At 42.6% G+C, this 22,995-nt stretch overlaps 1 protein-coding gene across 1 annotated transcript in view; it reads left to right on the forward strand.

The window, feature by feature from the left end:
* The window catches only part of SLC25A30 (solute carrier family 25 member 30), a 37,252-nt gene that overhangs the window by 6,478 nt on the left and 7,779 nt on the right, over positions 1 to 22,995 (forward strand). Inside the window, exons 2-10 of the mRNA XM_061434554.1 lie at positions 3,665 to 3,779; positions 5,643 to 5,790; positions 7,896 to 7,990; positions 8,988 to 9,073; positions 10,865 to 10,960; positions 11,629 to 11,753; positions 13,782 to 13,920; positions 15,536 to 15,616; positions 16,602 to 19,783. Of these exons, the coding sequence (XP_061290538.1) occupies positions 3,716 to 3,779; positions 5,643 to 5,790; positions 7,896 to 7,990; positions 8,988 to 9,073; positions 10,865 to 10,960; positions 11,629 to 11,753; positions 13,782 to 13,920; positions 15,536 to 15,616; positions 16,602 to 16,643 (876 nt within the window). The 5' untranslated portion in view covers positions 3,665 to 3,715 and the 3' untranslated portion in view covers positions 16,644 to 19,783. The remainder of the gene's footprint in view (positions 1 to 3,664; positions 3,780 to 5,642; positions 5,791 to 7,895; positions 7,991 to 8,987; positions 9,074 to 10,864; positions 10,961 to 11,628; positions 11,754 to 13,781; positions 13,921 to 15,535; positions 15,617 to 16,601; positions 19,784 to 22,995) is intronic.

Below are 22,995 nucleotides of genomic sequence, written 5' to 3' on the forward strand. Positions count from 1 at the left end.
GTGGCTCAGATGGTAAAAGCGTCTGCTTGCAGTACAGGAGACCCAGGTTCAATCCCTGGGTCGGGAAGATCCCCTGGAGAAGGAAATAGCAACCCACTCCAGTACTCTTGCCTGGAAAATTCCGTGGATGGAGGAGCCTTGTAGGCTACAGTCCATGGGGTCTCAGAGTTCGACAAGTCTGTGCGACTTCACTTTCACTTGAGTATATATATTTCTAAAACTTTTCTCTTAAATTAAGCACATTTTTATTGTTTCTATGCTGTGTCTCATCAGTAGTATTCACAGCTGCTTAGTAGTATTTTCTCCTTAATTAAAACACCATCATTCCTTTTGATCATGTACAGCCTCAGATAGTAGCAGAAAGAACATGAAACTTGGGATCAAGTTTGGGGGTTATAGGTCCATTTCTGCCCCCTTGGCCATGTGGCTTTGGACAAGGAACGTTCCTGAAACTGGCTTTCCTGGTCTGTTTTTCTGTCCTATCCCAAACTTCTTGTGGGGGGATCCACTGAAATCATTTATATTGAGCACTTTTGTAATGGCAATCTGCAGTACTTCTGCATGTCACTGTTACATGGTTATTGTTTTGTTTTTTAACTTGAAGTCAGCAAAATTCAAGAATGGGTTGAGGACAGTACATGGATTATTGGATTTATTATTAATGTGTTTTACAGTGTGTAACTTACAGTGTTAATCATTATCTTATGACTTCAGTAAGGTTAAGAATTAGTTAAGTACAAATATTAAACTTTAAGGATGTTAGATGAGTTTTTGGGAGCAGTGCTTGTTCTTTGGTACAAAAATACTTAAAACATGTGTTGTTTTTTTTTTTAAACATGATGATTTTTAAGTTCCATGCTTAGGGAGCCTTCTACTTTACTCATCTCTTCAGTTCAGTTCAGTTCAGTCGCTCAGTCGTGTCCGACTCTTTGCCACCCCGTGAATCGCAGCACGCCAGGCCTCCCTGTCCATCACCAACTCCCGGAGTTCACTCAGACTCACATCCATCGAGTCAGTGATGCCATCCAGCCATCTCATCCTCTGTCGTCCCCTTCTCCTCCTGCCCCCAATCTCTCCCAGCATCAGAGTCTTTTCCAATGAGTCAACTCTTCCCATGAGGTGACCAAAGTACTGGAGTTTCAGCTTTAGCATCATACCTTCCAAAGAAATCCCAGGGCTGATCTCCTTCAGAATGGACTGGTTGGATCTCCTTGCAGTCCAAGGGACTCTCAAGAGTCTTCTCCAACACCACAGTTCAAAAGCATCAATTCTTTGGCGCTCAGCCTTCTTCACAGTCCAACTCTCACATCCATACATGACCACAGGAAGAACCATAGCCTTGACTAGACAAACCTTTGTTGGTAAAGTAACGTCTCTGCTTTTGCATGTGCTATCTAGGTTGGTCATAACTTTCCTTCCAAGCAGTAAGCATCTTTTAATTTCATGGCTGCAGTCACCATCTGCAGTGATTTTGGAGCCCCCCAAAATAAAGTCTTGACACTGTTTCCACTCTTTCCCCATCTATTTCCCATGAAGTGATGGGACCAGATGCCATGATCTTCGTTTTCTGAATGTTGAGCTTTAAGCCAACTTTTTCACTCTCCTCTTTCACTTTCATCAAGAGGCTTTTTAGTTCCTCTTCACTTTCTGCCATAAGGGTGATGTCATCTGCATATCTGAGGTTATTGATATTTCTCCTGGCAATCTTGATTCCAGCTTGTGCTTCTTCCAGGCCAGCATTTCACATGATGTACTTTGCATATAAGTTAAATAAGCAGGGTGACAATATACAGCCTTGATGTACTCCTTTTCCTATTTGGAACCAGTTTGTTGTTCCATGTCCAGTTCTAACTGTTGCTTCCTGACCTGCATACAGATTTCTCAAGAGGCAGGTCAGGTGGTCTGGTATTCCCATCTCTTTCAGAATTTTCCACAGTTTATTGTGATCTACACAGTCAAAGGCTTTGGCATAGTCAATAAAGCAGAAATAGATGTTTTTCTGGAACTCTCTTGCTTTTTCCATAATCCAGTGGATGTTGGCAATTTGATCTCTGGTTCCTCTGCCTTTTGTAAAACCAGCTTGAATATCAGGAAGTTCACGGTTCACATATTGCTGAAGCCTGGCTTGGAGAATTTGGAGCATTACTTTACTAGCATGTGAGATGAGAGCTAATGTCCATAAATGAGGAATAGATATCAGTTTATCAGTCTGCCAGGGTCCCCTTTGAGTTCCTGTGTTTTCTCTTGGTTTAAGCAAGCCGATTGGCCATCTTGTGAACTGACATTAGTAGTACTTGTGTTAGGTCTTCTGGGAAGTACAGACCTGGGGAAACTCCCTGGACCTACAAAGTAAAAACCTTGGGCATATTGCTTACTGATGACTATAGTAAATTACTGGCCAAAAAGGTCATTCCAGTTTTTCCATATCTTATGAGAAACGCCAATGAACTTTTTGGTCAACTGAATGCAATTTTACTTTAAACTGACAAGAATTAAAGTTGATAGCAGATACACAGAAGTGGGGTAGTTTCCTTGTGTCTCCTTTTACTGGGCGCAAGCCCAGATTTGCCAGCTGGAATCCCGTGAAGCTGCAGAACATATAATGAATGTGGGGGCCTGGCTGTGGCAGGTGCGTGCGTGTGTGTCACAGTGAGTGAGGGCACGTAGCCTCAAAGCGGGGTGGAAGGCAGCCTTTGTGAGTGTCTGTTTTGTGTTAGTTTTAAAAAATATACTTAATTTCCACAATAGGCCTAAAAGCTGGGCATTTTATTTTGCTTAGTGAATAAAGGTATGGGCTCTACCCCTGACTGCTTGCCTTGGATGTTTCGACGATGAAGAGGATGGAGAATTGAAAAACCTAGAGGTTAATAACTGGAGCTTTATGAATGAGGAAGGAAGTGATGGGGCTCTCACCCCATAGTTGGCCTTGTTTCTTCATCCCAGGCCTCCTCACAGCTAGTAGCATAGTATGGGTAAGAGAAGAGAGGTAACTTTATAAACTGGAAGTATACTGTGGCCATGCTAGGTCAATAATTATCATTTTAGCTTGTGACACTGGGTTGCAACATCTTGCTACTTCTGTGAATCTGAAGAACTTCATTTCCTCCCAGGAGGGACTCACTAAGACAGTGGAAAGCCAATAGCAAATATTTATTTAGTGTTGAAGAACAGGTTGAAGATAACACGGGCCACCCAGAAAATTGGCTTCATGTACCACACTATACACATACACGCATTTCAAGGTATTATTTTATTGGATTATTTATGGCCTCGGTGAGAATTAAGGCCACTTATAAAGTGATTTGGGGTTCAGGAGATAGGGTGCTTTGCTTTATAAGGTGAGGATCACCTTGGGAATTGTGGGGGGTTTCCACGGTAGCGTCTGGTGGCACCCTCATCTGATTCTGTGACCCCATGGACTGTAACCCGCCAGTTTCCTCTGCCCATGGGATTCTCCAGGCAGGAATACTGGAGTGTGTTTCTGTGACCTCCTCCAGGGGCCCTTCCCAACCCAGGGGTTGAACCTGGGTCTCCTGCATTTCAGGCAGATTTTTTTTTTACCATCTGAGCTACCAGGAAAGCCCATCTCCAAATGAAACAGAAGTTTAAAAAAGAAACTGCCTGTGTGAGAAGTTCCATTGAAACGTCTTACTTTTGTGTCCAGGAAAAACCCCGTTGGAGGCTATGGTTCTGTGAACAACAGACAGCGGTGAGCATGTCGGCCCTTAACTGGAAGCCCTTCGTGTACGGAGGCCTGGCCTCCATCACAGCGGAGTGCGGTAAGTAAGGAGCCCAGGGCTGAGGCTGGCCAGCTGCCTGCTGCATACCACGAGGCTTAGACTTCTGGTCACGATAATTGGATATTGAAAGACTTTCGGTGTGAATGTAGTTCAAACACAGAATCTGAGATTTTGAAACACTTCGTCTTAGAATTTAAAATTTCTTTCTCCTCTTGGGAATCTTGTAAGACAAAATAGAGACTTTCTGGGTGGTCCATTGGTTGAGAATCCACCTTCCAATGCAGGGACATCAGTATTACGATTCTATACATACGCCATGGGGCAGCTAAGCTCGCTTGTCACAAGGAAAGATCCTGCATGATGCAACCGTCATAAGACCCGATGTAGCCAAATAAATAAATATTTTTTAAAAAAAAAGGTAAACAATGACTCTGACTGCTTATTAGCAGTTTAGGGTTCAAAGTTCAGTGGGGAGAAGGTTGAACCAGTTGCCCCAACGGAAGCCTCATGAATCACTGTTGACTGACATCTGTCCCCATTCTCCTTGTCGTCCTTCCCACTCTGTCCCTATGAACACATTTGACTATAAAGAGGTTTAGGGAGCCCCACCATCTTCCCAAGCCAGAGGTGAGCGACCGTCATCGCGTCGTCGTGTTCCCATCATGCTCGTCCACGTCCTGCTGATGACTTCATCAGCTCCATCTCCCAGCACATCCCATTTGTTCCTTTGTTTATTCCTTGAATCATTCATTCAACACATGTTGGTGATTGGTGAGAATTCCCTGGCGGTCCAGTGGTTAGGACTTCCTGCTTTCACTGTCTGCGGGACCCGGGTTGATCCCTGGTCAGGGAACTAAGATTCCACAAGCCTCCTGCTGTGGCCTAAAGGAAAACAAAACAGAATGAAACCCACGTTGGCTGAGATGCTGCTGTGTGCCAGGTGCTAGGTGAGTCACTGCTGACCTGGGGTGACCGCAGGGACTGGAGCCGATGGGTTGGGACGCTGTAACCACTCACCCACCCACCCCTGCCTTCAGTTTCCTCTGTGGACTCATTGACACAGTGACTCACGGTTACTGTGTTCGGGGGTGTATATTTGGATGGACTCTCTCTTAGGTACCACATTAAACATTTTAGCCTATATTAAGAGTCACTTTTGGAGAAGGAAATGGCAACCCACTCCAGTCCTCTTGCCTGAAGAATCCCATGGACGGAGGGGCCTGGCGGGCTGTGGTCTGTGGGGTCACAGAGGGTCGGACACAAATGAAGTGACCAAGCAGCAGCAGCAAGAGTCACTTTTAGGCTGTAACACACAGTAAGAAACTCCTTTAGAAAAGGCATTTATCTCCATTCATATTGAATACAATATTAGCCTTCACATGTGTGAGAAATAGTAACTTTTATTTTATTTTTATCATTTTATTATAATTATTTTTTGGCCATGCTGCACAGCTCGTGGGATCTTAGTTCCCCGACAGGGGTCTCAACCTGGGACAGCAGTGAAAGCACCGAGTCCTAACCACTGGACTGCCAGGGAATTCCCAGTAACTTAGATTTTAAAATGGATATCTTTTGTATATATGTTTATGTGTATATATGTATATATGTTTGTATAAAACATTCCAAGTACCTACTTTAGATAGCAGTGCAGCCTCTTCACATTCTATGTAGAAAAAGATGGGACATAAATACAAATATATGGAAAAGAAAATAGTTAATGTGTTTTTAAAAAAATCTTTTGATTCTTAATTTTTTTTAAAGTAAGTGGAAGACTGCAAAGTATCAAATTCTTAATTCTGCTTTTTAATCTGAATGTTTCCTCAGTAATAAGTCAGTGTTTATCCTTTATTTAGTGGAATTTCTTTCTCTTAAGTGAAATATTTCCTTCTGAAAAATTTTAAGGTACCTTTCCAATTGATTTAACCAAGACACGGCTCCAGATTCAAGGCCAGAAGAATGATGCAAACTTTAAAGAAATCAGGTATCGAGGAATGTTGCACGCATTAGTGAGGATAGGCAGAGAGGAAGGCCTGAAAGCGCTGTATTCGGGGTAAGTAGACGTTTCAAATGGACAGACTTCACACTGACACTTCACAGAGAAAAAGTCCAAGTTCGGGGTGTATTTGAAAAGAGCAAGTAGCAATGGTTGATTATTTTCATTTCAACTTTGCTTTCTACATGTTTTGTATAGTGAATGTTGTGGTAAAACTTTTTACTATAGTCAAATACAGATAATGGTACAAAAATTACATTTGTTTTGAAACGTTCTGTAGTTCATTTTTTTCCTCTTCCCCTTGGCTATTACCGAGCTTTTTACCATAACAAAAATGATGTCGTATTCTCCGTGGACAAGAATTGCAGTGAACAGCTTTGCTTTAGTCCAGCGTTTAGTGAACATTGTGCTGTAGGCGCTGGATAGGAAAGTGATTAAGAAGGGACCCTGCCTCTATCAGAGGCCCTGCAGGAGGTTATTCTTTCAGATGATTTAAACGAAGGGAGATTGGATGAAAGGGGCTTCCCTGGTGGCTCAGTGGTAGAGGATCTGCCTGCAATGAAGGAGATCTGGGTTTGATCCCTGAGTCGGGAAGATCTGGAGAAGGGATTGGTTACCCGGTGCTGTATTCTTGCCTGGAGAATCCCATGGACAGAGGAGCCTGGTGGGCTACAGTTCATGCGGTCACAAAGAGTTGGACACGACTGAGCGACTAACACTTTCACTTTAATAAAAGGGCTGCTTAAGGGTTAAGGGAACAATTGAAGGGTTACCTAGAAACTGGCAAAATGAGAAATTGTTACCGAGGCTGGGACCAAAGGAACAAGGAGAAAAGAACAGTGTTAGCAGAGCCTCCCAGGGCTGAAGCCTTGAAGGAGCCTGTAGGAGCAGTAGAGGGATGCTCTGCTAGTGCCTGGGGAGAGGAGGAAATCCTCTGCTTCTTCCTGTCCCTCCTGCCCTCTCTTCCACCTTCTACCTGCTGACTCCTCCTGGAATCGGCTAGCAAGGGAGAGGGGTGGTAGTCTAGCAGCAGCTCCTGCCATGAAGGAACTGTGTAGGGCAGAGCATCCACATAGTGTGTGACCTCACCCATGGAGTGATGGGAAAGGAGGAGACGCGCTGATGTCTCTTCTGGTTCTGGCCAGTATGCAAACGGAGGTTCTGTTCCTTGATCTAGGACCCAGGAGAGGAGAGCGGGTCGTTCGGACGTGAGGGTAATTAGCTCAGTGTGAACTCTTGCTCTGGTGGTAGGTGTAGGACGTGTGAGTTGAGAAATCTGGGAAGCAGGTGGAAATGCATCCTAGAATCAGGGTTGGAAACATGAGTTCAGGAGTCAGCAGTCTTTGGGCAGCTGAAGCCATGCAAGTAGATGAGCTCATCTGGTAAGTGTGTGGAGCCAGGAGAGAAGAGAGGAAGGACAGAATCCCCTGGCCCCTCAGAGGACAGAGGTAGGATGCGCAGAGAAAGGAGAGGAATGGAAGAGGCTTAGGGAGGAGATGATTGTAAGCAGGGCCAAGGGTGGACTGGAGCAGATACCACAAGGCGAAGGGGCTTCATAAGATGCTGATTGAAAACCATCATTTGATTTAGTAATTGAGATGTCCCCTGGGCTCATTTTGGTGGGACGGGGGGAGGAGGGCGGATATTGATGGAGAGGTTGGAGGGAAGCCCAATTGCAGCCTAAGAAGAAGTGGTAAGTGTGGCAGGAGAACCTGGGAGTGTGAATGCCAGGTGATTATGAGATTGGGGAGGGTCCCTGGAAGGAGAGGGAATAACTGGAATAGGGCCCCCAGGGAGGTGGGTGGTGAACTTCAGAGAAGCCCTGGAGGGTGCTGACAGAGGCCAGATTTCATAGGGACTCTGTCCCAAGAAAGGAAAGCCCTCCACGATCAGGGAAACGGAACTCTGTGTTCACGTGTTCGTGAACGTTTTCACTGAGGATAAATACAGTGTGCTGAGCTGTCATTTAGGGAGCTAATAACTTGCACACATTTGACTGAACCCGCCTGTGTTTTTGCTGGATTTCGAACTTTTAAGAGAAATCCATCTTCGTGTAGTTTGCGGAAGGCAGATAGCATGCCTGTGTCCCTTGGGTGCATCCTCTAGAAGATTTTCAGTGACTCTTAAGAATTCCTGTGTCCCTTTGTCCCTTGGTTTGGCAGGATCGCCCCGGCAATGTTACGCCAGGCTTCCTATGGCACCATCAAGATAGGCACCTACCAGAGCTTAAAGCGGTTATTTGTCGAGCGTCCAGAAGGTGAGTGGGGAATCCTTTTTCCACTTATGGACAGGAGGTGGGTTGTTTAGTCTTTTTACTCAAGTGGTTTACGAACAGAGGAGAACTTTGGGCATAAAGTCTAAACAAATTCTGCCTAAAGCATGTCAGCATTAGCTGAATTTAGGAGGGTAACAGTTAAAAAGAGCAATTTCCAAGCTTCTTAATGAGTTACTTCCACAACATCCAGACTAGGGAGTATGTCATTATAGTTCTAGCCTACTTAAAATTCTCTAAAATCCTAGGACTTATCACCTATTTTTCAGGAAAGCAGGCTGTATTTCTTAGTGTTAAGAACTCTGATTTGATTTTATTTTATTGCTGGTTGATTCTTTGACTTTGCTTTAATCCATAGAAGTTTCTATCTGTTTCACAAAGGAATGAGCACCCGTCACTCTTGGGTGAGAGCAGTGAGCAGGAGCAAAGCTGCTTTAAAGTGCGTCAGTGTATTCCAAATAAGTATGGTGTGCTTGAAAGTTTTATCTCCACGTTATCTCATAGGGTATCTTCTGTTCTCTTACCATGGTGTACTACCTCATCTTATTTACAATAGTTATATTTACACACACGAGTGAATTGATGGGTGGTTACTTTTCCATGATAATTCACATTCCTTCTTAGGTTTCAAGAAATTTTGCTATGGGACTTCCCCTGGAGGTCCAGTAGTTATGACTTTCACTCATAGAACTTGCGTTCAGGCCCTAGTTTGACAAGTAGGATCCTGTAAGCCAAGTGGTGCAGCCGAAAAAAAAAAAAACAACAGAATAAAAAGAAGTAACTAAAAACAAAATGAAGTTTTTCCTGAGAAAAATCTCTTCTGCCAACAAAATCCCAAATTCTTTTAAAATCATTTACTTTGTTAAGCATATATTTCTTTATTTTCCTAAGTGAACAAATGGTATGTAAGTGAATCTCATTTGTATATGCATTACATGAAGAGTTCTGTATATGTGAAAAGTCAAATAATGTGTCTTTGCAGATGAAACCCTTTTGATAAATGTGGTCTGTGGGATTCTCTCTGGAGTCATATCCTCAAGCATTGCTAATCCAACGGATGTTTTGAAGGTAGGCAGCCCTATATTTTGGGCTTCCCTCATAGCTCAGTTGGTAAAGAATCTGCCTGTAATGCAGGAGACCTGGGTTCGATTCCTGGCTTGGGAAGATCCCCTGCAGAAGGAAATGGCCACCCACTCCAGTATTCTTGCCTGGAGAATTCCACGGACAGAGGAGCCTGGCAGGCTACAGCCCATAGGGTCCTAAGAGTCCAACACGACTTAGCGACTAAACCGCCACCACAGCCCTATAACCTTCAGGCACACTCTGCTTTTTCTTAGTGAGATCAACACTCAGGTCATGAAAATTTGAGAATATAACACTGTGCATGTGCGAGTCTGTTTACAGTTTTAGTGCCGGGAAGCTTCTAACTTAGAAACCTGCATTAGGGGGTTTCCCACTGGTACAGGTGAGCTCACGAGTAGAGCCCCTTCTTGGAGACTGTGGTGATTTGGGAGGTTTTGGTGACTAACCAGAGAAAAACATTTAGGCTTGGATGCATTTCACTTGTCATTGAAAATCTCCTGTGTTTTATTGGTTCATGAAAATAGGTGGACTGCAAGTTTTACACCAGTCGAGGCTGCACATTGGTGACCCTTTCAGAAGGCATTACGTTATCCATTAATCTGACTCCAGGAAATAATAAAGAAAATATTTACTTAACCACAAGTAGACATACCTTATTAGATGACCTTGCCGACAGTACCAGGATACAGCCTTCTTAAATCCCTTGGGACTAATGAATTAAAATCAGTTAGGTGCACGTCCTTGTTTGAACCGTCTCAAGTTTTCCCTTTCCTTCCCTCCCTCTCCTCCCCCATTATTGCAAGCAGCATTCATGATGCTCCTGCTTTGTGCCAGTTGGTGCCCTGTGTACTTAGAATCCAAGAATGACTAAGGCAAGGACCCCGCCTGCAGTCTTCAGTCTCATAGGAGATTCTGATAACATCAAAGCTGTGCACGGCAGGGACGCTGCAGTTACACAGGTGCAAAGAGAACTAGCAGGCTCTGAGCTTACCCCGTGCTGGGGCTAGATCGCTGGAGAAAAGTTTCCGCACTCATTCACCTCTTACATGTGTGGAGAGGCAGTTTCCTGCATTTTGTCTTACTTTCGCATGTTACCATGGCAGTAGCAATCACCTTTAGAGTTAGAGGTAAATGCGTGTGCTCTCTCAGACAAAATAAGGTACCAGTTTTTAGTGAAAAGTCCCTCTTTATTTTTAAAAACGTGGAGAGCTACATCAAACGTTATTTTTATGTTGGCATCTCGGTCATGTGAATTCCATGGCTGTGGTAAAGTTCACTTGTAAGTTCAGAGTGTGACGGCGTCACATGGCTGTCTTTTGGCCAGCACGTCCGCATACCTTTCGGTTTGGCTGGAGGGAAATAATAGTGGCTTGGAGTAACTAATTTAAGAAGAGTGCTTGCCCATGCTTGATGCTGCCAGGCACACTGGATACTCATTAATTATGTGAAGTCTTAAAAATTAACACTCAGAGTCTCTCTTTCCTGCTTAGTAACCTAGAGGAAAATATGCCATTTTCTTTCCATTTCAAAAGACTATTATTAATAATAATAATTTTGTTTTGACACTTAACTCTGGACTTTCCTCGATGCTTTTTGATGATTCCAAAGTACCTAAGAACCAATCCATATAAACTTAAGCTAGCTTTATAGTAATATATATGGTACAGTTTTTTTCTTTTAATGGTTATTAAACAGCAGGTTGATTTTTTTTTTTTTTCCCCTGAATTTGGGGAGAAACATGCTAGTTTCTTTCTCACGTTAGTCTTTAATCTCTAGATACGGATGCAAGCTCAAAGCAGCACCCTTCAAGGAGGAATGATAGGCAACTTCATTAACATTTACCAGCAAGAGGGCACAAGAGGACTGTGGAAGGTGAGCTGACTTGGTTCTCTTTCTTTAAAAAAAAAAAAAAGGTGTTTTTTTCCTATTTCCATTATTTTATCTAATCCAAATGGCATAAGGCAGTAACTGAACAATGACGTCTGCCCTTGAAGGGATCTTCTTCCTTAATTTCCTTAATTTGTAAAATGAAAACATGTCATGATTTTACATCAGGAATGTGCCATGATTTTACAGTAACTTTTGTTCAATTCACATGGAAGAAATGCTATGAAGGCTGAATTTTTGTTTTTTTCTGTTTTAAGTTCTTAGGGAGAAGGACTTACAGTTATCTTGGGTTTTTTTCAGTGGTATGGTTTCATGGCTTCTCTGAAGACCGTTAATCAGGCGCTGGTATGGAATGCTATTTCCTAGTATTCTAGGGACTGTCAGTTCATAGAATGGATCCAAAAGGCGATCCAGTCCCATTCTCTCCGTACATCCGAGGAAACCGGAGGCGCTGAGCCGTGACTTGTCTTGGTGAAGGTCGTACAGTTAGTACCAGAATCAGAATTAGACTTTGGAGCTTCTGACTTCTTACCCTCTACTCTGCATTTTTCTACTCTGTAACTCTGCATTTCTACCCACCAGCAGGCAGACATAAAAATTGGCCATCGTTTGGGAGAGATGTCTGAATCTTCATTATTCATGTTTTTACCCAGGGCGTGTCCCTTACTGCTCAGAGGGCTGCTATTGTGGTCGGCGTGGAGCTGCCAGTCTACGACCTCACCAAGAAGCATCTGATTCTCTCAGGCCTGATGGGAGACACCGTGTATACCCATTTCCTGTATGTTTATAGATTTTTTTTTAAATTAATGTTTTAAGTATGCATGACTTTAGAGTGGAAATTTGCTACAAATTTATAGACATTTTAAAGAAAGTTTATTATGAAAGTATTATATTCTCATATTTGAAAATTATGGTACAGAAGTAAAGCAGGAAAAGGTACAATAAGCCTTTATCCTTTTACCTAGGTAGCCATTGTTAACTGTTTGATATGTACCTTCAGGTTTTTCTATGCACGTGTAAGTACGTCTACAAAAATACATTGCTGTGTTGTGCTCAGGCGTGTCGACTTTTTACAACCATGTAGACCGTAGCCCGCCAGGCTCCTCTATCCATGGGATTCTCCAGGCAAGAATACTGGAGTGGGTTGCCATGCCCTCCTCCAGGGGATCTTCCCAACCCAGGGATCTAACCTGAGTCTCCTGCGTTGGCAGGTGGATTCTTTAGCATTGAGCCACCAGGAAAGCCCCACAAAAGTATTATTATGTGTGCTTTATTATGCACCTATGATCGTGTTTAGCATTCTTTTATTTTTATTTTTATATTAAAAATTTTTTTTCAACTTTATTGAGGTGTAACTAGCAAGTAAAATTGTAAGATATTTAAAGTACACAATGTGATTTGATACATATGTGAATTGTGAAATGATTACCCCCATCCAGTTAATTAACACATCCATCATTTTGTGTGTGAGAACAAAATTATTCTACTCTCGTAGCAAATTTAAATTATATATAATACTGTTATCCACCATAACCACCATATTATATATTAGACCCTCAGACCTTATTCATTTATTATTTTTTTTTAATTTTATTTTATTTTTAAACTTTACATAATTGTATTAGTTTTGCCAAATATCAAAATGAATCCGCCACAGGTATACATGTGTTCCCCATCCTGAACCCTCCTCCCTCCTCCCTCCCCATACCATCCTTCTGGGTCGTCCCAGTGCACTAGCCCCAAGCATCCAGTATCGTGCATCGAACCTGGACTGGCATCTCGTTTCATACATGATATTTTACATGTTTCAATGCCATTTCATTTATTATTTTTAAAATTAATTATTTTGGAGTATAGTTGCTTTATAGGGCTTCCCAGGTGACTCAATGGTAAAGAATCCACCTGCCAATGCGGGAAACTCAGGTTCGATCCCCGGGTCAGAAAAGTTCCCTAGAGAATGAAATGACAACTCACTCCAGTACTCTTGCCTGGGAAATCCCATGGACAAAGGAGCCTGGGGTAGCCGAAGAGTCAGACCAGAACTGAATGACTAAACAACAGCAAGTTGCTTTATGAGACCCTCTTCATCTTAAAACTGAAAGTCTGTGTGCCTTTCCCAACCTCTTCCCTGTTTCCCCCAACCCCTGGCTCTCGCAGTCACTTTTCTGCTCTGTTTCTATGACATCTGGCAACTTTGGAGACTGTTGTGATTCTTAAGCCTCAGCTGGACAGGGAGTGCCAGTGACATCTCCTGGGGAGAGGCTGGTGAACCGTGTATGTCTTACACTGCACAGGAAAGACCTTCACAACACAGAATTATCTGTTCAAAGTGTTAGTAGCTGCGAAGCTGTGAAACCGACTCTTAAGTTAGTTGATACCAGGACTGGTCTATGGTCCAGGTATCAGTTTAGTGCTACCATGGGCCCCCAGTGGGCATTATATTACAGTGAGGAAATCTTTTTCTCTGATCTCTTAGAACAGGGTAGTTATGATACGGCTAAAATTACTCTGATGTCTGTTTAGAGGTGAATAGATAGATATAGCTCATCCTTGGAAGATGTTCCTTGTATGTTTCTGTATTCCTTCCTGTTTCCATGACAGTCCAGAACCTCAAAGGTATTGGTAGCCGGGACTGGGATTTATAAGCTAGGATAAACAGTGCTGATGTTTGGAAGTCTGTGTAGCGCTTTAGATAGGGTCCTTATTCACGTGTATTCTGTCCAATGTTACCTGTTACATGTTAACCTAATTGGGGGGAGGCCGTTTCCTGCCTTTGATATGCTTTTCTAATGGTCTCTTCTTACAGCTCAAGCTTCACCTGTGGGCTGGCGGGAGCCCTGGCCTCAAACCCTGTGGATGTGGTGAGAACGCGTATGATGAACCAGAGAGTCCTCCGAGATGGCAAATGCCCTGGCTACAAAGGTACCCTGGATTGCTTGTTACAGGTGAGTGGGGTTGTCCGTTCGTACCCTGTTGCGAGTTCTTTCTGTGGCTTCTTGGCTTCCATGTCATCCTCTGAAGAGTTTCTCTTCATGATTTAAATACACAAGGGTTTGGAGCCCGATGAACCTCTGGTTCTGTCACTGGTAATCCTGTGACTCTGGTCCATACAGACACTCCTCAGCCTCCTCACAAGTGGCACAGTGGTACCACCCGTGTCACGGGATTATTATAAAAATCATTGCGCTAATACTGCCGAAATAGTTAGCGTGGTGCCTGGAGTAATGTTAGGTAGAAATATTATATATGTTTATAATAAGTATAAGCATAGTAATAAAGCCTTGTTCATAGAATATGATATATTAATATAAGGGACACTAGTGAAATAAGCACATTTACTTAGTCTTCAACATTCTGTGGATGGCTTCTGTCTGTGAATCTGCCCCCCAAATACGTGTATACATGTATGTATATTATTTTTTTTTAATATATTTTATTTTTTAACTTTACAATATTGTATTGGTTTTGCCATATATCAACATGAATCCGCCACAGGTATACACGTGTTCCCCATCCTGAACCCTCCTCCCTCTTCCCTCCCTGTACCATCCCTCTGGGTCGTCCCAGTACACCAGCCCCAAGCATCCAGTGTCGTGCATCGAACCTGGACTGGCGATTCGTTTCATATATGATATTATACATGTTTCAATGCCATTCTATATTATTTTAAAATTTATATTTATTTAATCAAAGAAGTATCTAAGTTTTGAGGGCTTAATATAACTAAGATGAGTGGTGCCCTAAAGCCTAGAGATGGTACAGAGTATTTGCCTAAAACGGGCTTTTATAAATACAAAATCTAAATTAATATTTAGAAATGAAAGTTCAGTTTTCTTCTGTCTCTGCTCTGCTGTGAAGGGTGAGAAAATACTCATATTTTCTGTGATGGCAGTAGAACTGTGTCTGCTTCCAGAATATATCACCTTCCTGTTGAGTCAAACTGGAATGAATATCCTTCATTCAGACATCTCTGAAAGGAACCCATGAATCTTAACCTTAATTCTCGGTTTAAATAACTGGGCCTACTGTTGATGAGTAGATGAAAGTTTGGGACTGTCTCTGCTACCGGACTGCCAGCAGCCAAAGATGAGGGACCACTTCTGTGGTTGCTGTTTTCCATCATGATGCTGGCACACCCCTAGACTTCAAAATGAAGCAAAGATACTTAATGTTGCCTATCCAATCACATAAAGTAAAGGTCCCCTGAATTATATCTTTATCACTGTCGCCTCCCTTTCTAATTTATGACCTGTTGTGAGTCCACATGGCAAGGAGGCAGTAGACTCTAGTTTGGAGTTAAATCTCACTTCTTCTTCATCCAGCTCCTGTTTGCTCTGGGTGTGGGATGGTTTGGTACAGAGCCTGAGTCCTCACCTAGGCAGGAAGCTTTAAAGAACAAAGAAAGGCAGTGGGCAATGATTTTGTAGATAGTCCTTCCAACAGAATTTTATTTTTAAGAAAAACAGACCAGTTCAGTTCAGTCTGGCTACTAATTAAGGCATATTTGACATAATTGGAAAGTTGGATGCTAACTTCTTTTTCCCCCCTCCCTTCCAACAGACATGGAAGAATGAAGGGTTTTTTGCTCTATATAAAGGGTTTTGGCCAAATTGGTTGAGACTTGGTCCTTGGAATATTATTGTATCCTTTTCTGTTGCAGTAGATCTGAACAGAGATATACCTAAAGAATGTTGTTTGCATAAACTGTCGGGTTATTAATTATAATTAAAAGATTTTTTTCTCTTTTGAATTCTTCTCATTCAAGAAGTTAACTATTCAGTTTCTTTATACACAGGTAGAAAGTCTCTCTGCCAGCCTCTGTGAAACTTGGTTTAATGATGGTGTTCTTGAAAGCCAATGATATCAGTGAAAACCTTTATTTAGACTCTGCTCTAGGAGCTGAGTTTGTTTTTTATTTCAGAGAGAGACAAGGACTTATTTATTTATTCTGTAAATCCCTGGCCACCCTTGGGCAGGATGTGGCTTGGCAGCTATGTTCTAGAATGCTCGAGAGTGCCCAATGATGGGAATTAGCTTCTGAATTATTTGCCTGATTAGCAGTTTGTCCTCCATGCCAAAGTGAGAGGCAGGAAAGAAACGACAGTTTATTAGGAATGAAAGGGCAGAATTATGAAGTAGGAGATGTTGGTTTCTACCAGTTTTGTTCTACTTAAAAAAAAATTTGTTTATTTTTAACTGAAGGATAATTGCTTTACCACCCTTGTTCCTCATTATCTGTGCCTCCCTCGCATGGAAGCTTGCCTACCGGCCACCCTGGAGGAGAACTTCCCAGGGTTGCTGCCTTCTCTTACAGACTTCACTACTCTTATAGTCTTCCCCAACGTTAGAAAACTAGCAGTGTGGATGTACTCCCAGAGGCTGTTGCAGCTGATGCAAGGGATTTGTGTGCCTCAACTGTGATCTGTCTCTTCCAGGCCGATCTTGGGAAGGCTCCCTGGGAGCTCTTTTGGGGTGGTTGAGGATGGAGCCCTCGTGTTTCATCATGCCCCCAGCACATGGTCTGCCCAGACATGTTTGTTAGGAGGCGTGTGCTATTTGTGGGTCGGTTTTGATACGTCAGGGTTAAGATGGCATAAAATGTCAGCCTTAACTAATACACCTGCAGTTCTTTGTGACCTATGAGCAGCTGAAGAAACTGGATTTGTGACAATCAAGACTGCATGAGACATCCTCTGAAAACGCTCACTTCTGAAATAGCGAAGCCTCCTGTCTTTGCCACTGCTTCTCACTGCTTGGCCTGCCACAGATTAAGGTGTGAGCGAGCAACAGGTGAGGGCTGGGTTAGCTTGGATCGCTGTGCCCCGGCATCGGATACTCTGCACCAAATGTTAACGGCCTCGACTGTAACATCCAGACACTAGTCCTTACCATTCAAGTGCCCTTCGACATCAAAGATAACAGGAAGTGCATGTTTCTTGCTAAAGAAAACTTGCATGAAGGTCAGGAACTATGAACCATTTCCTTCAGGCGAAGAATAACTCCTGGAGCACCTCAGCTCATAGCCAAGACTCCCAGACTGTTCTGAAGAAGCTCTTTGGAACCGTGGGATGGAACGTCTCAGACGGTGTTACTGTTCCTGAGCTTTTGGGGGGCTTTGGCTTCGTGTCTGCTTAAGAAATTCACACATGGAGACGTGATGTACCCCAAGTATAAACAGGGCGGGTTAGAGGTCGCTGGAACATTGCACTGCTTTGTAATTTCCTATTTTGGCAGGATCTTTCACTTATAATAAGTGACTTTTAAGCCTTTCACCACCCGACCTTTGTGAGGAATTGTTACAAAGTATTACCATCTGAACTCATGATGGTGTGAGAGGTTGGCTTGGGAGGTAGCAAAGTCTGTGTTGTGGGAGGTATGTTTAAGCAACTTGGGTTCTGTCCTAGCTAATGGTAGTACTGGGTTGGCCAGAACCTTTGCTCAGGTCGTAAGAGCGTGGGGAAAATCCGAACAAACTTTTTGGCCAAGTCAATAATTTGTGATATTAGCAAAGTTTCTGTGTCCCAGTCTGTACAATGGGGATAATAACATGTATTGATACTGAGTGTCAGGTGAAGAAAACAGTAGCTCCTACTACTGGCCTTGTAGCATAAGTGTCTTTACATCATGATGTCGTATAGCCATAATTCCAAAATAAATAGTTCCTGTGTGTGAAGAGAGTCATTTTATCGTGAACTTCTCCCAAGGGAGGTCCTGTGATAAAACTCTTGTGAAAGAAAGAGGCTAACGTTCTGTTGTTTCCCTTAGTGAAATGTAGCAAGGTAATCGAAAAGTTGATTTTTTCAGATTTCCCAGGTTTTACTTTAGTTTTGGTCATGTTTGTTAAAATATTTCCTGTCTTGGATTTCCTTATCAGTTTGGATGGAAAATCCTTGCTTGAAATTTGAAAAGCAATATTTTTGTATACCTAGAGTCTGATAAGAGGTATATAATAGCTTCGTTCTTTTCTTCTAAAGACAGGATATCATTCTTCTTTCTCGTCTTTTACTCTTTTCAAAATAAAAAGTGACTCTGAGAGAGTCCCAGGACCTTTATACTTATAGAAGACATCCCTAGAAAAGGAAATATATTCAGCATTCACTTGGGTAGCATTGGTTCTACCCTTAGAGTGTGCTCAGTCGTGTCCGACTCTTAACTACCCCATGGACTGTATCCCGCCAGGCTCCTCTGTCCGTGGGATTCTCCAGGCAAGAATACTGGAGTGGGTTGCCATTTCCTCCTCCAGGGGATCCCCCCGACCCAGGGGTCGAACCTGTGTCTCTTGTGTCGGCAGGCAGATTCTTGACTGCTGCGCCACCTGGGAAGCCCTGTGAGAGTACCAGTAAATACGTACTCCCTGGGGCTCCAGGACAGTCACCTCTGCTGTATATGTAGGTTCCCAGTCCATCCAGCCCCTGGACTGCTTCCTCCTTCAAAGCAGAATAGAAGGCACGCAGATTTTTCTTGGGGATTGGGCAGTTTTTCCTCCCTGTCTCTCTCACCTTGCCTTCTATATTAATGCTGACTTTGAAAATAAGATTTTGTGAAGCAGGATTTCTGTTCCAAAAGGAAGAGCTAAGGCAAGAAAGGAGGCGGTCAGAGGGGCAGGTAGGTGTTGATTGCTTCAAGATTCAGATGAAAGTCTAGTTCTCGCTGACCAGCTCCAGATGTGATACTAGAGAGCTGAGCCCCTTCAGGCCTCGAACCTCGTACTAAACCATATCTTTAGAGAGGAGACTTCTCTTCTTACCAGAACATTCCATTGATGTAAGGGCTTTCTATAGAAAGGCTTTCACTTTTGGGCTCCTTGAGTTTAAAGGATGACTTTTTATGAGCCACTCTTTGTTTTTCTCCCTTAATGTAGAAAACATTGTAAGTATACATATAATTCCTAAAACAGTAGAAGCGAGTTCATTTTGAAGACCATGAACAGACTGAATGTCACGTAATATTTATTATATCAGTTTATTCAAATATGTACATGTTCATACCAGGAGGAAAAGAAAACCAAACCCCTCTGTAAAAGGTAAGCACATTTTAAAGACATGTATTTCTTCAGTGCAGACTTATTATAAATACCTTATAGAACAGAGTCTTAACCTGTTTTGATTTTTTTTCCCCCTGTTCCCTGAAAGAGTTATGCAGTTATTGAAGCTTCTAACCAAGGAAGAACTTGAAGGACTGGGAGACTTGGTCCCCTTGTCTATGGGGCTATGACTATAAGTTCCCTCCCTCCACTCCCTTGGATATTGTTAAATGTAGCAAAGGGATTTTTAGCTTTTATAACCCAAATGAAGAAAGTGGATTTTTTTGTTTGTTTGTTTGCTTTTGGATTGGTGTAATCATTGATGGCTAAGTTTGGCTGATTGTGATATAAAGAACGGCTTCTGTTTTCTGTATTTATTCATGCACCGGAAATAGTGTATATTATTATATAAAGACTATAAATGTTTTCATAAGCCTTTATATTTTGAGCTCTTTATTTAAACATTGTTGGAAAATGTGGCATAAATCTTGTGTCATTATTTAATAAACTGTGGTAATATATAATAATAAAAATGATTTGTGGTTATTTCAGATGCATAGAAACATTTGAACAAAAACAAGCTCTGAAACGTCCAGGAAGCTGGAGTAGATCTGGCGTCCATGAAGCGGCTGCAGACATTTCTCTCTGCTTAGAGAAGTTGTCGAGATCATCTTACTAATTGCCTGGAGACATGTGTGGCCTCCCAGTCTGCAGCTCCACAGAGGCCAGTGAATTTGGCTCATTGGGTTTGCTGGGCAAGGCAGCTTTGAGATAATGAAACACAGGTGGGATGCCATCAGGGCCTTGAAATTTCAGGACCCCTCAGTCCTTCTTCCAATGCCTGGTGTTGGCAAGATCCTTGGTTAACTGTTGGCTAGGCAGACACCTCTAGTTGGGTATAAAACAACCAGGGGATGAAATGCAAACCTGGTTCATTATTTATTTTTTTTACTTGAAAATATTTTCTAGGTGCCTGTCTTAACATTTGAATTAAACACAGTGGTCTATTGAAAAAACAGAATTGGCAAAAAAAAAAAAAAAGAGCCTTGTGGTCTCTGGTCCCCTACCTAAGAGATCATATGACCCACCTTTATGTGATCGAGTTCACGTGAAGGTCAGCGGGAAGAGCTGGCTGCTGGTGAACCTTAAATGCTTGGAGAGTTCACATCCCACTGGATCCGGGCACCTGTTAGACACGCTGGGCATGGAATCCAGGCTATCTATTTTTAAAGGCACAGCTGATGCCTTATATAGGAAAAAAGTTAAGGTGTAGACTTCTATAGGTATATCATGAACTCAACACTTAGAGGAAAAAGCATAAACTTACATCAGTAGGGAATGGTTGTAAAGGTTGTGGATTAGGCTTCTCCAGAGAATAGCGGACCAGTGGGATGAGTGTGTGCGCCCACGCGTGATTTATTTTAAGGAATATGCTTATGTGATTGTGGGAGGCTGGCAAGTCTAAAACCTGTAGGGCAGTTGCGCAGGACAGAAGACTGGAAACTCAGGCAGGGTTTCTATTTGTCTTTTTTTTTCCTTTGGCCATGCCATGCAGCTTGAGGCAGTGAATACACTGGACTGCCAGGGACCTCCCTCTGTTTTAGTCTTGAGTTTCTCTGGGAAACCAGTTTTTCCCTCCTAAGATCTCTAACTGATTGAATGGGGCCCACCTATATTATGGAGTGTAATTTTTTTTTACATGATTTTAAAAAATTTAATTTTTTGGCTCTGTTCCTGTACACAGGGTGTTTCTAGTCTCAATGAGGGGGAGCTTCTCGATGTGGTGGTTTCTCCTGTTGCGAAGCACAGGCTCCAGGGCTTACGGGCTTCAATATTGTGAGTCCTGGGCTGTGGAGCTTGGGCCCAGTAGATGTAGAATACAGACTGAGCTGCCCCTCGGCGCGTGAGATCTCTGAGCAGGGATAGAATCGTGACCCCTGCATTGGCAGGCAGATTCCTAACCAGGGAAGGCCAATATGGAGTGTAATCTTAATGTCAACTGATTGTAGATGTTATCCACAGCTGCACATATCTTCATGGCAACATCTAGACTAGCACTTGCCATACACCTGGGCACTGTAGCAAGGTCAAATTGACACAAAATTTAATCATCACAGGGTAGAAAATTACTGATATTTTCTTTATGCATAATCGTATTGGTTGGTTTGAAAACTGATGTTTTGCCATTTAAAGAAAAATCTCAAAAAGGACTAATTTGGAATACAAATGTTCAGAGTACATATACGTGAAGGGCATTGGGGGAAGTGAGAGTTGCAGTGTGTGTAGCAGACTATTTGCATTTTGACTATGTTTGTAAAGTATACCTAATGTTTGTCAAACATAAAATTGAGCTGAAAGGTTAAATGGGAAACTTGTTTATTTCAGTTTTAACTACTTCTTATTCCTCAGTAAACTTAGTACTTTTGTAATTTAAAAGTTTTTTAACTTTTTTTTTTTTTGGATAGTGGGGGAAACCTCTAGAAGAGTGTATCATGTACATACTTAGTCTCTAAACACCAGAGTATGTTAATACAATTTTTAGACTCCCCCTGACATAATGATTTTCATATTATATGCAGTTCCATTGTATTATATGGTAGAGCGACCACTACATTTTCATTTAAGAGGTTTTGCTTCATCAATTATAATCTTGCAAATAGATTTCTAAAACACCCCACAATTCTCTGTGGAAACAGAAACTGACAAAATGTAAGCTGTTACCTTTCTCCACTGAATGTATGCGTGAGAATCCCAGTGATTCTCGACCTAAAAGTAGTCTCATCTGACAGTTAATGCCAGGGTTATGAACAGCCAAGAACTGCTTCGTTTTGAATTGCGTGACTACTTTACCTCTTTTTTGGTGCAGGGGAGAGAGGGCTGTGTGACACGCAGGATCTTAGTTCCCGGACCAGGGATCAGGACCCATGCCACCTGCAATGGAAGTGTGGCATCCTAACCACTGGGCCACCAGGGAATTCCTGCATCATTATTTTATTTAAATACTTATTTGATTTTTTATTTATATGGCTGCACCGGGCCTTAGTTATGGCATGGAAGATCTTTAGTAGCAGCATGAGTGCATGCTTAATCGCTAAGTCTGTCCGACTCTTTGCGACTCTGTGGACCGTAACCCACCAGGCTCCTCTGTCCAAGGGATTCTCCAGGCAAGAATACTGGAGTGGGTTGCTGTGCTCTCCTGCAGAGGATCTTCCCAACCCAGGGATCAGTGCCATCTCTTGCGTCTCCTGCACTGTCAGAGGGGTTCTTTACCATGAGTGCCACCTGTCTTAACTGTGGCATGTGGAATCTAGTTCCCTGACCAAGGATGGAATCTGGCCCCAGCATTGGGAGTGTGGGATCTCAGCCACTGGACGACCAGGGAAGTCCCCCTGCATCACTATTTTAATTTGCTCTACTACTTGGTGCTGTTTTACCACAATAATTTGCAGAGTGTTTGCGTGCCTGTGTGCTCAGTCATGTCCAACTCTGCGACCCCATGGACTGTAGCCCACCAGTCTCCTCTGTCCATGGAATTTTCCAGGCATGAATACTGGAGTGGCTTGCCATTTCCTACTCCAAATTTGCAGAGTAGATCATACCAAAAATACTTGCCATGTTAAATGGAAGCAACCTGCGGAGGTTTGTTCATCACTTCTGGGACCTTTATGTGATAAACATTATCTTAAGGTCGCCAAGGAGTCTGAGAATTGGGGTAAGAGCGTTGTGTGTGCTATTTCTTACTGAGCTCTTTATTTACCCAGTTTCTCTTATGACACAGATTTGTTAGTGTTCAGTTCAATTGCGGTAAAATATGCATTTAAAAACTTGCCATTTTAATCATTTTTGAGTGTATAGTTCTGTGGCATTAAGTGCACCATCATCCATCCCCATAACTGTCCCATCTGAACTCTGTACCCACTAAATAAGTCCACATTTTCTCCCTTCCTCCCAAACCTGGGAACCCCTGTTCTATTTTCAGTCTCTAGGAGGTCTTCCA

The sequence above is a fragment of the Bos javanicus genome, chromosome 12, assembly GCF_032452875.1.
Source record: "Bos javanicus breed banteng chromosome 12, ARS-OSU_banteng_1.0, whole genome shotgun sequence".
Classification (NCBI taxonomy): Eukaryota; Metazoa; Chordata; class Mammalia; order Artiodactyla; family Bovidae; genus Bos; species Bos javanicus.